This window comes from Leptonotus elevatus, chromosome 13 (assembly GCF_054856555.1).
Source record: "Leptonotus elevatus isolate MCC_2025b chromosome 13, RoL_Lele_1.0, whole genome shotgun sequence".
In the NCBI taxonomy this organism is placed as follows: Eukaryota; Metazoa; Chordata; class Actinopteri; order Syngnathiformes; family Syngnathidae; genus Leptonotus; species Leptonotus elevatus.
In genome coordinates, this window is record NC_141251.1 from 5,099,063 (window position 1) to 5,116,423 (window position 17,361).

The 17,361-nt window shown below is 40.0% G+C and overlaps 1 protein-coding gene across 1 annotated transcript in view; it reads right to left on the reverse strand.

The window, feature by feature from the left end:
- LOC147163559 (VPS10 domain-containing receptor SorCS3-like) overlaps positions 1 to 17,361 on the reverse strand; it is a 68,846-nt gene that overhangs the window by 30,627 nt on the left and 20,858 nt on the right. Inside the window, exons 2-7 of the mRNA XM_086092318.1 lie at positions 14,491 to 14,558; positions 8,635 to 8,734; positions 7,428 to 7,586; positions 7,229 to 7,302; positions 6,013 to 6,077; positions 3,798 to 3,916 (exon numbers count right to left, since the gene is read on the reverse strand). Of these exons, the coding sequence (XP_085948444.1) occupies positions 3,798 to 3,916; positions 6,013 to 6,077; positions 7,229 to 7,302; positions 7,428 to 7,586; positions 8,635 to 8,734; positions 14,491 to 14,558 (585 nt within the window). The remainder of the gene's footprint in view (positions 1 to 3,797; positions 3,917 to 6,012; positions 6,078 to 7,228; positions 7,303 to 7,427; positions 7,587 to 8,634; positions 8,735 to 14,490; positions 14,559 to 17,361) is intronic.

Genomic DNA, 17,361 nt, shown 5'->3' on the forward strand with positions numbered 1-17,361 from the left:
ATTCAACTTTTTTTCACTATTTTATTTTTTTGCCGTGGCAAAAATGGGACCCAGGGTCGTGCTTGGGCCCCAGCATGAGTCACCCCTCCCCTACTGTATAGGAACTTGAGCACCTTCGTTCACATCAGCAGTTATCCGGGACACATTTCGACATGCTATCTTCCCTTTGGATAGCTTTAGAGTGCCTCGTTGTATTCCGTGAGTGCATGCATGACACGCAGAGAAAGTCAGAAGAGTAAAGACGCAGGAGTGATTTTAAATTTTTTTGGGACAGCCATCTTGTGGACCAGAGCTTCAGGCTAGCGTGGCTGATTTAGAGCGCCTCGTTGTCACAGCTTGGAAAAGCCCCATGTTGACCAGGTGAGATATTTTCCAGGCACTAGGGTTATTTTAAGTAGATATATTTTCACAATTCAAACATGGTGGTATTTGATTGACAATTGACAGTTGACTGGGCCCATTCAATGGACACGCCCACAACCGTGTGATTTTCAGACTCACATACTTACCGACTTTTTTTTTTATCATTAAAATTTGGCAGGATTGTTAAGAACACTGTCATCTGTGATGTTTCATATTTAGAATGCATTTATTTTCACTTTACAAGGACTTTTACGACTAACGGTAACTGGTTTCAATTGCAAAAAAAAAAAAGCGTAATATATGTCATTTAAGCTTTCTAAGCAGCCTTTTTCTTGTCTGTTGAACCTCGGAGTGTATTACGGGCCCCTGGGTAGACTTACATTGTCATTATTTTCCCACAGGAAAGGCGAGAGTGCAAAGCGAGGACGCTTGTGTGTTTTTTTTTCTCCTCGAGGAACGTGACAAAACCCCCTTCGACAAAGCGCAACGAGGGTTCAGAAAATGTGCCTTTGAGCCGGGAGGAGATCTGCAGGTTTGACAGTTAGAGTGGCGGAAGAGGAGCGAGAACTCGCTAGAACGGCTAAATAAGACGCCGACGCTTTCAACGTGTCAATAACAACTGGCGCAACTGTAGCATCGCTAAACTTTTGACAGCAATGCTATTCATGTCTTCGCTGAGTAACCTGACATTACATGAACGCAACTTTGTATTTATTTCTTTGGAGGCTGTCTGATAGAAAACTGAAATGGGGACGGGAGGCTCTTTTTTTTCTCTCTCTCTCTCTCTCTCTCCTTGAGACATATGTGAGAGAATTTTCAGGCACCCGAGATGCTGTAAAACAAGGGCGGCGAATGGAAGGCGTCTCCTGAAGGAGGTGTACTGTATTTATTTTCACAATTTCCAAAAGGCCTCCGCGCGGAGTCAAGTGCGTGCCGAAATGCAAGCACAACAGAAACGCTCATCATTATCTCAATTAGTCCCAAGTTAAGAGGCGCTGGAAATGATGTTGACTTTATCTACAGCGCGTCTGGAGGACCTTAATGCACTCGCACTTTCCCATCCACTTAGAGGCCTCGGCCAACGCGGGGCCCCGCTTGCTTATTTTCCAATCAAGTAGAAGGATGGTGTTCGTCCCCCCTACACACTACATTAGAGCTCTAATGGAATAATCTATCGAAAATCAATGAGTTGCTTTTTCTAAGGCCACATTTTTGAGGATGTTGCACTCGACCGTTCCCTCTCTTCCCGCGGGAGCGTGGAGGTGTTGAAGACTGCTTATTTCGTTGTAGCCCCAATCGATAACCTCATTACTCTTTGTCAAGTTAAATCCTATTGCCACCCCCACCAACCCACCAACCCACCCGGCAATGAAAGTCACCGGAAAGTCGTCGGCGGGGGTGCCCGCCACACGCCGCGTCCGGCGTCGCGTTCGCAATCTCATCTGAACTAAATGCAATTTTATTGAATGAGCGTTTCTCAAACTGGACCTCGTATATTTATTTTTATTTTTTCAGTCTTGTGATGCAGACATTCCAATCAAGTCTGCGAATGAAGTGAAACTGGGTCACTGGCTAGTAGAGGCGTCGTTCCTGCAACATCATTTTAAATTAAAAGATTACATTTGTGGCTAGATACATAAATAAAAATACAATGCAGAACAATTATATTCAATTATTCAAAAGTAAACATCTTGTAATGGGGAAATACTGAATCTTGGATCCCAAAGTAGACTAAATAGAGCAATTTTATAGTTTATTTAACCAATGGGGCACGATAATGTGAGAATCAAATGCAAAGTTAACCAACAAAAAACAAAGTCAACAAACGGTCAACACAGGAAAAAAAAGGGCTCAAAGTTCCCATGAGACGTGAATACAAAGTGACAGTGACGGAGGGGGGGGGGGGTCACTTTGCTTTCCATTACCATGGCGATGATGGAATGAGCAGCTTTCAATTGTTACCCGAGTTCCCATAAATTGATTGATCACATTGACTGAATTTTCACTCGTGGAGGCAGCACTTCATCACTAAAACTGGGTACAAACATAATTGGGACAAATTTGAGCAATTTTGAGCAAAGGTCCACTCTTGGATGCCTCTGACAGATTATCATGAGCAAACAGCCTGTGGGCCGGGGTAAGGTGTATGAAGAATGTTTTTTTGTTTTTTTTCACCAATCTTCTTAGAAAATGCTAGGGACTGACAATCGCGAAAATAAATAATATTTACAATTTGTATGTGGTCAATGCCGAGTCCATCTGAGTCCAAACTACTACTTGTCTTTCTTCTTTGTATTTTTGGCAGATTGGATGCCCTCTGGCACCATGCTGCCTCTCGCAGGTCAGTCTTGGGTACTACAAGGGGAGAAAACAGGATTGTCGGTGGTGATATATTTTATATGTTTGGTTGGCCAGTAAGAACACACCTGCCAATATTTTTCTCATCGTAAGGAGTCGCAAATCAGTAAAGATGTGAAAAATATGTCCTTTAATTTAAAGACCCATTTTTTTGATAAGTGGGCCGGCAGCACAAAGCATTTACTTCTTTTAAAGTCCCTGTTAAATGAAAATAAATGTGTTATCATTTTTGACACATCACAGAAGAGAATGTTGTTAACAATCCTGCTAAATTTGAAGAATGAAAAAAATAAGTATTAAAAAAAGTTATGCTTCAAAATCATGAAATGTCAAGCTGTTGTCCGCAGGTTGCGTTAGCCAACTAGCAAGCTTGCAAGCTAACAATGTGAATGGGCAGCTTAAGTTCATATATAATGGAGAAAGGGGCAACTCATACTAGATACCCAAGTGTGTCACAGGCGCTGTTTTAGCTAGCCCCGCCCCCTCACCACCAAAACTTTAAACTTGTATATTTAGAAACACATCTCAAAATTCACATTACAGGGTCTTCTGTGGTAAAAATTGGGCTCTGTCCCTAAAATATGCAAAAAAAATCTTACACTGCATTCTTATTTTGCTCGGTCTTAAGTTCAGCATAACTTGCGCGCCTGAATGCACCAAGGCTGAACGGCTCAGCGGTGGGTTGGAAATCAATGAGAGCGGAGGTCATTTGGAAAATTTCATTCTAATAATGGCCCTGACGGCTGCTGTCTAATTGGAGTCAAACGTTAAGTGAATGGCATTAAGAACACCGCACGCTTTATTCACAGCTCTTTTCCACCTTCTCTCTCCGGTTTGAAACAATTGTTTTTGTGTGTTTGGAAACACGCTCTGCCTTGACGGTGAATTGAAACAGAATCAAAATGCACATGGGGAACAGATGTTTTTCAGGAAGCCATTATAAGGATTTTGATGGAAAAGCATGAATTGGATGTCGAGCGAGCATAAAAACAAGAAGGGGGGGGGGGGGGTCAGGGGGGGCGAAGTTGACCTCGCAGTGCAATAAAAAGGACAAAGTAATTTATGGCCACGCAGACCTGAGTGAAGACGTATTCATCCTGCACGACCAGCGAATTGGTGTCCACGTGTCCCGGGAAGAGGTACTGCCTGTTGGCCTCCGTGCACCGCTGGGCCCGACACTTCACGTACTGAGCACCTTGGGAAGACCACGCCAAAGGAAATCAATCAGGAGTAAATTACAAACGTTTAGCCTGAAGTCTCGCTTGTATGCACTGGAGATGCCACATCAAATGTGCTTGTAGTTCATCAAATCTTTAAGACGTAATTGTACACTTGAAGGGAAACACTGGGCAGCATGGCGCGCTAGTGGTCGGCACGTCTGCCTCGCAGTTCGGAGGCTCTCGTTTGGAACCTTGGCTAGGAGCTCCTCCCACAATCCAAAATAATACGTTAGGTTCTGATGAATAAATCAGTGGTGTGCAAAGGGGCGGGGGGGGGGGGGGCATGACTTGAGATAGTCAATACATCAGGTGCGTGTTTCAACAACAACACCACAAAAAATTTTGATCATCAACCATACAGTTTCACTTTGTCTGAAAAGTGTTAACTTTGGAGAATGAGACTTGACGAGAAATTGAAATATCAACACGGAGCAATGGTCGTCGTTCTTAGTGGGGGTGTGTGTGGGGGGGGAAGCGTCCCTCAATTTACAAACCCCAAAAAATTCTTCAAAAAATGATGATAAAAATTCTATATATGTTATGAGGAAAATGGTGAGCAAATCATATAATGAAAAATGCCCCAAAATATATATATATATATTTTTTTTAAATATTGGGGAAAAAAATTGGTTAATCTGTAGGAGGCCGACATACGAGTGCCGGTATGTAATCATCGAAAAATAGATGTACAATAGCCCACCACTATTCACGGGAGATTGGCACGGGCCGGCCCATGAACACCAAAACTGCGTACGAATGAATTTTTTTTCTAACCCCTAAAATTCTTGAATACAGTATGCGGGTATGCTATGCATTTCCCACGAAAAAAAATCTATATTTTAAAAGTCTATACTGTATTTAAAAAAATGTATCCGCAAGTTTTGATCTCTACTGCCACGTGTGGCCGAAAAATGAAACTGCACACACTCTTCTGCACATACATACCGGTGCACATGACGTCATATCCGTAGACAGAGGGCGGGAAATTAGAACCCAAATCCGGTCTAAAAACTATTGGCCAGAGTCTCGCAGGAGTGCCCATTGTGAACAGCTAAGGTGTTAACCTGCTAATTAGAAGATGTTTGAGTCATAAATGGTCAAATAAAAAGACTATTGTCAAGATTTTTGTCAAATTTCTACATTGAGCAGCTTTAACTTCAATATAAATACTTTTAGTATTTTTTTTTATGTAAGTTTTTAGAAGTCCTGCTTAATTTTTAACTTTTGATTCTGTAGTTTTTATCAGTTTTATTCTTGTAAAGTGTAGAGTTTTTTGAAAAGAGCTATACAAACAAAATTCATTATTATTATTATTATTATTATTATTTTATATATTTTTTTTTATTTTACTTCAAGGAAAGTAATGTAGTGACCAATGTGGGTGGTGGTCATGATTATGATAAACACAATTCTGTAGTGCTGATAATTACTTCCTTATAATTGTGAAGATTAAGAGATATCTTCTTCGTTCTTAGATTTAGATTTAGATTTGAACGATGAGCCATTGATTGACAGTATGCAAAATGGCCTCGGCCGTCTGTGTCAATTTATAACTCTGATTAGCTGCCAGCTAGTAAATCCGTGCATGCGACAGAAGTAGAATTTTAAATGGCAAAAAAAAAAGGCATGTTGCTTATAACCAAATGTGTGAAAACGTGAAGCACTGTGAACACTTTCCGGCTGCACTTTCTGTCCAGGTTCAGCGGTGGATGTTAATTAAAAGCTCAGTAGACGAAACAATGCCGCGACGACTCACACAATAAACATTTGAGCCATTTGAGGATTGCGAGCGCCCCCCCCCCCCCCCCCCCCTCAAATGAAGACAAAGCTTACGATTGCATTGACTGCGCATTAGAGCGGCATGCGGCTTTGAAAGGGCGACACGCGAGGGACGCGTTAAGTAGAAGAAACATCCACCAACGCTCCGAAACTCTCTTCCCCCTTGCACTTTTTTTGTCAGCTGGACCTATTCTGCTTTACTGCACTTCAGGGAGAGCGAAGTGAAGGCGCAGCTCGCGACCTCGCTCTGAATAAAAAAGGCGAGGGGGGTTCTTGGGCGTGCGTCACTCACGGCCTTTGGCGACCCGCGTCTCGATGTGGACCACGTCCGGCTCTCTGTCCAGCCCCATTACGGCCCTGGCGGGAAGGAAGAGAAGATGGAGAGTCTTGTAATTGCGCAATCTCAAAAGCCGCAACAGCATGTTTTTCAACCACTAAATGAGGGCCTATTACATCTCGATTCACCAAAGCAGGACACAAACAAGGAGAAAAGGGGAATAAACAGCAGGAGGCATAAGCACAGAACGTACGCCTTTTAAATGACTGCAACAAAAACACACGCTGCGCTTTAAGGTACAACTGTGACTTGTTACTATGAAGTCGTGCTCACGTGCATGGATCAAATTGTCAACCAAACAATATGCTTTCAAACTAGCAGCATGTGTGACAACATAGCAGACAAAAGGGAATACAAGGGGCCTGCATCAATAGCCACGGGCAGTTTGATTAACTCTTTTACTGCCAAACATTCTCCCGAAAAGAATCCCGCCGATTTCGAGCATTTTAACTCATCTTATGAAGGCAAACAAAATATTGTGTGCTGTGACTACGCAAACATGGTGGCTACCAAATGAAAGATGGCGTTCCATGCTTTCATTAGAAAAAAAGTATGTTTCTACCCTTTTCCGTTCTTTTAGTCATCACCATTTGAAAATAGGTCATTTGAGTGACATTGAGCGAAAATTGAAAAGATAAGGAGAAATACCCAAGCCACAAAGTAGCAAGGAAAAACTGTATTTTCAAAATTAAAATGCTTATTTTCAATATTATAGCCATAATGTCATATATTATGGACTCTTTTTTTATTTAAAAAAAAATAAGTTTTTTTAAGTTCAAGATTAAGTTTTAATTTTATGAGAATTAAGTTGTATACTTGCCACAAAAAAAAAGCATATTCTTGAGATAAAAAGTCATATTTCAAGATAACTTTCAAGTAAAACTGTCAATTTTGGGTATTAAAGTCATATAAAAAGAAAAAAAAGTATGTTTTTATATCAAAGTTTCATATTTTTTAGATTTGAGATCATTTTACAAGAATATATCATATTAGCGATATAAAAAGACAACTGTAATTCTAAGAGCTGCATAAAGATATAATATACCTTTACAAATGGCAAAAAAAAAACAATTATTCTCTCATAAATGTATCACTTCAATCCGGAAAATAGAATGTCATTGTGGCCCTAATGTACCTGCGTGTGTATGTGTGCGTGCCTGCATGATCGTACCAGTAGAATCGACCCGGCATCACGTTGTCGTGCACAAGCTGCCACCTCTTCCCGAAGTCCACGGAGCTGTACAGCTGCAAGATAATAGCCATAGTAATAACAGCAGGGGAAGAAGATAGCGAGCAGCCCCCGCCGCAATCAAGGCATCCAACATGACAATCCGAGCAATTTCGCCAGCGCTTCTACTCTTCAAATCCACCTTGCTGTCGTGACTGTAGGCCAAGATCCAGTTCTCCTGCGCGGGGTGGAACAGAAGGCTGAGGACGTTGAAGCTAATGGGATGCTTCTCGAAGCTCGCCCCCTCGTCCGAACTGATCAGAACGGCGCTCTCCACCTCCGGGTCGCTCAGCATCATTATCTGAAGAACAGAGGAGGGATGCGGCGTCAGAGCGGCAGACATTTCGCAGCAGTTTGAGCCGATCAGAAGAAGAGTGGGCTAATTTTGTTAGCCTAAAAGCAGAATTGCCTAATTCATTATTATTATTTTTTTAATGAAAACGGGAATAAAAACAAACAAGAAGAGTTGCCAGAATCAACCTGTGCAGATTACCATGAACTGGATGATTGAAAATCTCCCCCGACACAAAGACAATAAAAAAATTTAGCACGCTAGGCTAGCAATTTTTTAAGCTAAGTGCAGAAACAGACTAACAGATTAATACTTGTCTAAATCAAGGTTTCGTTCCAATTTTGACATGTCTGGGCATCCTCTTTTTCTTCTATTCGTTAGCTTAATAGCATCATTGCTGAAATCATTTTAGAACATTTTTGGAAAACAATAAAGACAAATTCGTCAAACAAGAAGTTCAGCCACCATTCAACCTTTGAGGAGTAACATGAAACTAAAGCTAACCATTTTCAATTTAAGAGCAATCCAGCATTCATTTCAGATGAATGCTAGCCCAAATCAAAATTACGTTACACATTTAACAGTCCATTATTTTTTATACTTTGTTAGCCTATTGGCATCATTGGCGAATAATTATTGAACGTTTTCAGAAAACAAGACAAAAGAACAGATTTAACAAACACAAAATCAATACATCCACCTTTGACATACAATTTGCGGCAGTCCATTATCGCAACAAAGAACCAATTCCCATTTCCAAGATGGCCGCACCCATGAAAACAGGGTTCACCAACTGCTAAAAACTAGCATTAACATAAGTCAATGTTATTTATAATCGTACTGCTAGATTTGAACCACAATTTGTTAGAATTTTATTTTTATTTTTTTAAGTATCCTGAAGAAGTAGTCTTAGTCACAAATCACCAAGATATAAATCCACCAGATTTTAGTGTAATCATAAAACTTTAAATCACTTTCTTGAAAAAAATAAATAAATAGAGATGAAGTTAGCACACTTAAACTGTAAGTGTAAATATTATTGAGAGGCTTAGACGACCTTCTGTTTGTTAGTGGGGCACACGTAAAGGTAGCTCAGCACGGTCCTCGAGCCCACTTTGTCGTTGAGCTTCGTGTAGGTGCTTCCGTAGTCGCTGGACCTGCGGACGAAAAATTGGACGAAATGCAAAAAAAATTACATTACAGTATTGCTCTGTTCAGCTCACAACAAAGGATTTGGGTTATTTTTCCATACCATGAGTTTCCACTCTTGTAACTAAAAATTGTTTTTATCTCAAATCATCCTTCCTCATTGAAATAAATGGAAAAGCCACTATTCCATTCCAACCTCCCTAAAAAAAGTATTTTAATTAAATTAATTAAGTCACGTTATTTAAGTCTTAGTTAGGAAAAACTGCACACCATAATATTGTACTATATACAAACATACTGTACTAACATAAATGTAAATAATTAGATTTTTTTTTGCCATTTTCTACTTAAATTCCGTTTCCATTGTGCTGCTCCATCTGCCATGTATGAATAAAGGCAAAAAGGAGACGGTCACAACTGCTCATTAACTCATTCACTGCCATTGGTGGCTATAGACGTCAAAAGTTCATGTAAACTATTTATATTAGTAAAAAAATAAAATTTATTTCATTAAATTTTTTATGAAAACCTCGAAACTTATTTTTTTATTGTACATTTATAACAGATATAAAATTTGTGATTAATCGCGAGTCAACTATTGAAGTCATGCGATTAATTACGATTAAAATTTTTAATCGTCTGACACCCCTAATTTATTTATTTTTTTAATTAGGGGCGTCAGGCGATTACATTTTTTAATTGTAATTAATCACATGACTTCACTAGGTAACTAACGATTAATCATTCATTTTATGTACAGTAAAAAAAATCTAGGTTTTTATACTCTTGTTAACAAAAGTGGGAAAAAAAATTAAACTAATAGAAATAGTTCAAATGAATTTTTGACGTCTATAGCCGTCAGTGGCAGTGAATGCGTTAAGCTGAATTAGCATCATTCTATGGACTTATTAAGCCAAAAAACAATGTGGTGATTTTTCTTACTTCCTTTTCGTTTGACATTAAAATTCAAGTGGGTGTGGCATTAAACAGCTTGAAATTGGATTTCATTGGTGACATTACGAAAACATGTCATGCGAAACCTGAGAAATTATCGCTTGAGCTTCGTTCAGTCACATGCTTGCTGTCACTTCTCCATGTCCCTTCCATGACAAGGGTAAATGCGCTTGTCATCCCAATCCTCATACCCCCCCCCCCCCCCCGGCCCCCACCCCATGAATCCGCACCAGCCGTTCTACCTGAGTGGCTGCAAATATAATTTCACTACATAATTGGATAGATATCCAAGCAATGTCTGCTATCATTGTCTGCGCATTAATCTGAAGTGTCCCATTTGCTGTTGACATTGTTTACAAAGACTTACCGCCTAAACACATTTGTGCAGCCCTAAGTGCCGCTTTCAGCCGCCACATCGGAATGAGAGCGAGATGGGAGGGGGGTTGACGTTATTGCATGGTGGAGTTGAGTTAGCAGGAAAAGAGGCTGTCGTTTGCTAACACAAGAGGACACGTGCGAGTCGCCACATCGATCCAAACATCACGGAAATGTCCACCGATTGTGGCCATCAATCATTGACGGCTCTTATCACGGAAATCATGCATGCCCACTTCTGTTCATAACATCTCCGTGTTTTGTTTTGGTTTTTTTACCTGCACGAAGCGCCTTAGGTGTGCAGTAATTGACTTAAGGGTATGGCGTTGTGATGCAGGCACCTCCATGATGGAATATCTCCTATGGATTTAAAAAATAAATGTGTCCAGTTGAGTGTATATTTTTGCGGCGCCTCTGGTGAAACAGATATTTATTTGAAACTCTACGGACTGATGTGTTTCACAGTTAAATGACTTCTCTTCAGTCTGGGAGAAGGCGAGGGGGGGTTGTTGGGGGGGGTTAAAAGGCTGGATTGAGTTCTGTGGTATTATCCTTGATGAAATGAATTCTTATTTATGAGCCTGACGGGCGCACACACAAAAATTCCGCCCTTCAGGATAATTGCGACGCCACACGATTGCTGTAGCGGCGACTCAATTTACACGTGACAAGGGGAAACTCTTTGGATGGCAAAGCAGGCACAATTTAGTAAGCATGTGAGAACAAGATGGCATCGATTGGACTTGTGATGTAATGCCACCTTGTTCCGTTCGAGCAGTGTTTCGCAAACCTTTATTGAGCCAAGAGCTCATATGGTTACAAAATAAATAAATAAAAAGCATGTTTTTTGCAAAACAGTGACTTTGACGCTAATATTTATTGCTTTTGTGACACCTTACCACCTTACTTCGAGTGGCTCCTTGAGTAATTTTTTTTTGTTTTTTTGTCTTACAAACCACACAAAAAATCTTCCCAAAAATATTGATCAATATTTAATATACATCTTGTACGCCAAATAGGAGTAAAATGAAAAATGAAATCCTATAAATAAATAGTAATAATTAAGATTTATTGAAAAAAAACACGTAATAATTTAAATATATTGGAAAAAAAGAAGAAAAAAAACAAATCTGAGAATATGTAAATTCATAGGTGCCGATCCGTGAGTATGCAGACTGTAGTTTGAAGTTGTAATATCCCCATCCACCACTCAAAGGCAGACATCCTTGCACCAGGTCTTATACTGCCCAATATTTCAACGTGAGGAGGCCTAATCATTTTCAAAGGATTTGGAATTATATACAGGACATAGTTATGAGTTATTGCACCTGATGTTGGTTTGCTGATTGAGCAGTTTTGTGCCGTCCCAGAGTGGTCATTTTTCTGCATGGCAGCCCTTTGCACTGAAAACCCTTTGTTGCTGGGTTAGGACAGTGCATCTTTCATACATGCGTTGACAAATGTATTATGAAAAATGAAAGATATTAAGAGCTCATTTTGCACGTATGCATACATTTTCTCCATATTTAAAGATTTGTCACACAGCTGCCACAAGTCACAACCAGATGCTCTCATGCCGACTAACCAGCCAACCTGACTCCAAATCCAAACGTCACTCACTAGGCCCCGCCCCTTAAAGGCACAAATCCAACACAGGAATACTTCGGTATGTACAGTAAAGTGAGGGGGGCAAAGTGAGCAACAGGTGCTGATGCGCTAGCAGGCCAAATATAGATAAATAGAAAATGCAAAATGAGCACACTCGCAAGGAGCATGGAGCTACAGTAACTTCTCTCAACCAGGCTGACCCTGAGGACGGTTTTAAGTTGCATTAAAAAAAAAAGGAAAAACATTTTTAACATGTTTCCTTTAAATTTATACCTCCCGGACTTAATTAACTCATTCACTGCCATTGAAGGCTATAGACGTCAAAAATTAATTTGAACTATTTCTAGAATTTTTTTATTGTACATTTAGAACAGATATCAAATTTGTGATTAATCGTGAGTTAACGAGTAAAGTCATGCGATTAATTACGATTAAAAACTCTAATCACCTGACGCCCCTAATTTTTAGCCATCTTTTTAAAAATCTTTTCTTTTTTTTTAGAAAAACAAAAAAGAAGAAGAAAAGATTATTGAAAATTAGGGGCGTCAGGTGATTAAAATGAATTGTAACTAATCGCGTGACTTCACTCGTAATAATAAATAAATAAATAGATGATTTAAAAATTAGGCGTCAATGGCGGTGAATGAGTTAATTAAAACCGCATCATTTGCATTATAATTACTGAATCCTAATTATAATCATCTTTGTTTGTGCAGGTGTACCTAATGATGTGTCTGGAGTTTGCTAGTTTTGTTTGCTCGAGTATTGAGACAAGCGCGAGTGTTTTTTTTTTTTGTTTTTGTTTTTACCATTTTCTTCTCACAATCCAAAACCTTGGCGTTTATGGCAACTTATTTTATAATTGAACTGTCACCGAACACCAGCAATGATCTGCTTGCATGACTGAAAGGAAATTTCAATGTTTTCGTTTTGTGTGCGTGTGAAGACAGATGTGCGAGAGGTGCCGGTAGCAGCAGGCAAACTGCGGTCACACTGTTGAGCAGACTTTTTTTTTTTTTTTTGTCAGTCCCGCTAGCAAAGTTAATGCGCAAATGGACAAAAAAAACTCTGCTGCCATCCATCTGCTTCTCCATCTCCAAGCGCACCCCATTTTTGGACGGTTATGACTCCCGACGGGTCACGATACTTCAAGTAGTTTCTTTACAAAGGCACATTTACTGTTAATTTGAATTATACATAAGACTTTTACAAAATTCGAAACATGACTCTCTATCGTGAACTGTCAACTGACAAATGGTCAAGTCCGTTTATCAACAGGCATGTGTGGACGCGGGTCTCAATCAGCTTGTCTGCGAAATTCAAGGTTGTAAATTGCTGCCATGACTAAAAGATCCCTGTAGATGGCGGCGTTGCATTGCTTTGGATTTGAGATCAGCAAAGCTTTTAAGTTGAAAATGAAGATTTATGATTCTCAGTCCTGTTGTTTTGTTGTTTTATGGTCTGAGGCGTCACCAAAAAAAGTGGCATTAAAGTCACACTGCTTTACTACCCATGTTTTCAGTACAAATTTTTTTTTTTTGCCATTTTTTGACCCCAAAATTTTTTTTGGGGTGAACCCAACCAATGCTGTATTGCTAATTACTAAATAATTGAGTTTAAAAAAAATAGGTTTAATCCTTATATTGTCACAGAACACAACATTATTTGGGTTGTCAAAATGCCCCAAAATTAATGGAAAATTAGAAAATGGCTGTCATCAAATGCTTACTGCATGAGAAGACGAAGAATTACCTGACACATTTTGCTTTTTAAAGGGGAAGTCAACCCAAAACGGTTTTTTTTGACAATAATATGTATATGCAGCCCCACTGGTCTAAATATTGTATTCTGGTTAATATTGCGTTAGTGGAATATGAGTCAGGCAGCAAAATCCAGCCGTTTTTAGCCATCTCAGGGGGCGGCCATTTTGCCACTTGCTGTCGACTGAAGATGACATCATTGTTGCTCAGGTAACAACCAAACACAGCTCAGCGTCCAAAAAAACAGGCGAGCTGTGATTGGTCGCTGTCGAGAGCAAGTGTCAAAATGGCCGCGGCAAAAATGGCTTGATTTTGCTTCATAACTGTTACTCCACAAATGTAATATTAATCAGAATGTCATGTTTAGACTAGTGAGGTCACATATAAATTGATTGTTGTCAAGAAATGTTTAGGGTTGTCTTCCACTTTAAGCATAAATCAACAATGTAGCGTAACAACGATAGCTTCGCTAACAAAAAATGCTAAATTGGCCAATGACGACAGCTGGGGAAAAAACAAAACGTCCTGGTATTTGTTTTTTCAGATGAGTTGGAGAACGCCAGAATCTGGCCGGAACCAGGCACAATGCATTCGCCATGAATCATTCTTGTAGCTGTTTTTTTCTCCCTTCAACAGCGTTCAACCAATCGTGTCTTTTTTTACATGGTGCCGACATTTGCATAAACTGAAAAAAAAAGCAGCGAGCCTGTTTTGATCAAATAAGGGGGGAAAAAGACTACGGGTAACTGCTTTTAAATGTAGGGAGCAAAACTAAAATGTCATCAAAATAAATAGTCACGTAAAGACACCTGAAAAATCCACAGCACGCCACTGAGAATCGCTTGGCTTCACAGCAGGCGCTTTATTAAAACATACGTCATATACACGTCCAATGTATCTTCATTCTTCATCCTCTGGCGAGCGCCCGCGCACTATAAATCACACCGGATGCCGCGCCTATCTCTGAATATATTTCCCTTAGCTTTGTGCTTTTGCATGTTTATCGAATTAGCGGCAGCGGTGCGCCATGGCCTCGCCGTGCACTGATGTGATGGAAAGCAACGCACCTCCACAGAGAGCTCTCGGTCACGGCGCCCAGGTTGAAGTCGTACAGCTTAGTCAGGATGAGGATCACCTGCAACGGGAGACAATTATTTCATTACACGGGAGGGAAGATTGACAGGGTTTCACTTTGTTAGAGAATGTACACCTGCATTAGCTAATGCGCTGGTGTCCAAACTACAGCCCGGGGGCCATTTGTGGACCGTCGTCCTTCTTTTTTTTTTTTGCGGCCGGCAGCATATACTAAAAAAAAATGGGGTTCATGGCCAGCAAAGAATGGAGAACAATCAATTTCAGAAACAATTTTTTTTTCTGGGTTTGGTCAAGTGAAGTTAGCAAACTGAGCCATGATTGGTCACTACCCGTTTCCTGAGCATGCGTCATACTCAGTCGACAGCAAGTGGCAATTTTTTTTTTAACAGTATTAATTGTACATGAAAAATAATGTTATCACATTAATCGTAGATCAAATATTATCTTCTTATTGCTAAAAATGGCTAAATGAGTCAAGTACTGTATCCCTTTAACTCATTCACTCCCAAAAACGTATTTACACGTTTATTTGTATTTTTATGTTAAAGCATACAGAAGGCTTTGATGCAGGTTCTGCCATGAAGAGGTGGCTTAAGGCAATGGTAGTTATTGCAGCAGAGTATAAGAGATCAACCGTGTTGCATCAATCTCTTTTTGCCAGCGTTTTCACCAGGAATATGAATATTGATGGAACTTAGCTATATTCTAATGCTAATTGCTGTAAAGCTGAAACAGATACAAATACAGTTGTTGTTGTTGTTTTTTTAAAAATGAAAGAAGAGACTCTAAGTTTTCTTTTGGTAGGTTCCATGTTTTTATAACACAATATTCTGTGGGCCTTGCAAAATCTGCCAAAATCCAGTAAAACAGCCGGGAGCGAAGGGGATTGCTTCAGTGAAAATGGCTGGGAGTGAACGCAATTTTGGTGAAATTGATCAAGGTACAGGCAGACAGATTCCTTGCCAACTTTGTGCCAGCTTGCGGTTCCATATAAACGTATTTAGCACATTTCTATGAATTCACGGGGGACGAGTGGAGCCGCTTTCATTGGGCTGGAAACAAATCGGCTGTGTTCACTTCCACAACGGCACAAACAAAAACAAAAATACCAACAGAAATAAAATGCCACCAATTTGCATTTACACCGCTTTTGCACCAAAAAAAAAAAAAACAACCTATGATCTCACTCAATTTTTCACAAATTTTACAATTCTACTCTACAAGTCTGCCACACGGCTTTTGTAATGAGTGCCAACTCCAAGTGTATCCCAATGACAAGGCGTGCTCATATTGTGACTCAACGTCAGCGTGCTGGCACATTAACAGAATAAATGCAAGACTGTGTGTGTGTGTGTGTGTCTCATTTGGAATGACAGCAGAAAAAGTCTGCACAAAAAAACATAATTGTTCAGTGAACAATGAAAATGGCTCTGTGTTGCTTTTTCATACACTTTTGTCTGTTAGCTTAACGTGATTCATTTGGCTAATTGGAGGACGTCCAGTACGTGCATGTTCTCTGGACAATGCGTTTCTGGGGAGCCAGAATTTGTGGCCCATAAAAGGCTGCCAAGGCACAGAGGGCACAGTGGAATGGTGTGCAAACACATTATTGTCACTCCAATGGTATTATAAAAGACCACCCCATGGGGATGATCATAACTCAGCCTAGGAAGTAGTGGACGGGGGGGGGGGGGGGGGGGGGGGGGGGGGCTGTTTAACAAAGAGGCCGGAGGGAAGGAGGGAGCTGGAATAACAATCAAGGAGGAGAAACATGGCATATCAGGACTAAATTTCATAAAGCCTGGAAGATGGGTCACAAGCTCAATTACAGTTAGTTTAAACACATTAACCTTGCGGGACCCGCCGAACGACTCATTAAAGCTGAAAAAAAAAAAAAAAAGCCGCTGCGCATTCGGCAGAACAAAAGGCGCGTCTTTAAGACGCCTTTGAAGACGTTAAAAACCCAATTGACCCGCCTTCAAACACAGCCCGTGCGCTCGGCCGGGACTCGCCGCATTAAGGGTTAATTAACCAATCACAGAGAGAGATAAGCATTTGCATAACTAAATGCATCATGTCTGGCAGGTCCGAAGGCCCGAGTCAGAATCAATTTGGTGTAAAGACTTCCTTAAACGGCTGCGATGTCAGGCCTAAATGCCTGCTTTGAGAAAAGCGATACAAAGAGGAAAGATCTGTTGATCGTTTGTCTCCTCGCCGCGAACAGCCAAAGTAAACGCGGAATTGATTTGATCTGAGAGAAGCAAAGGAGCGCCAACAAATTAAATGACGGTTGCGTTGATAGCTTTGATTATGAGGATTTAATGGAAAGTAGTGCAAAGTTGGTTTGGAAGAAAGTAGAAATAGCTTGACATGACAAAAGACTGCTCTGTTACTGCCTTTACCCGCTTGGCCTGAACAATGAATCAAATTCAAATCGACATCACAATGTAGCAGAATGCAATTTTCAAACAGAAAAAGCTGCAATTTTGAGAGAAAAAAAGCATTTTGGTGGTTTGTTAGGTTTCATTGTTTATATACAGTGGACCTCTGTACGCTATTCACAGGGGAATTTAAATGCACTGGGGGAAAACATTTTTTACTTTTTTTTTTTACTCCCTGAAAAATCTTTAAAAAAAAAACGCTGATAAACCTCCAAAATTTACAATTAAAACAGGGGCTGCACCCCCCCCCCCCCAAAAAAATGTTACAATATTTAATATAAAAAAATTATCTGCCTCATTTTTTTTTTATAATTAAAAAACTTTAAAAATGCAGATAAATTGCCAAAACGACCAAAATATTTGTTAATATTGTTAATAAAAAAATCTGCAAATATATAAATC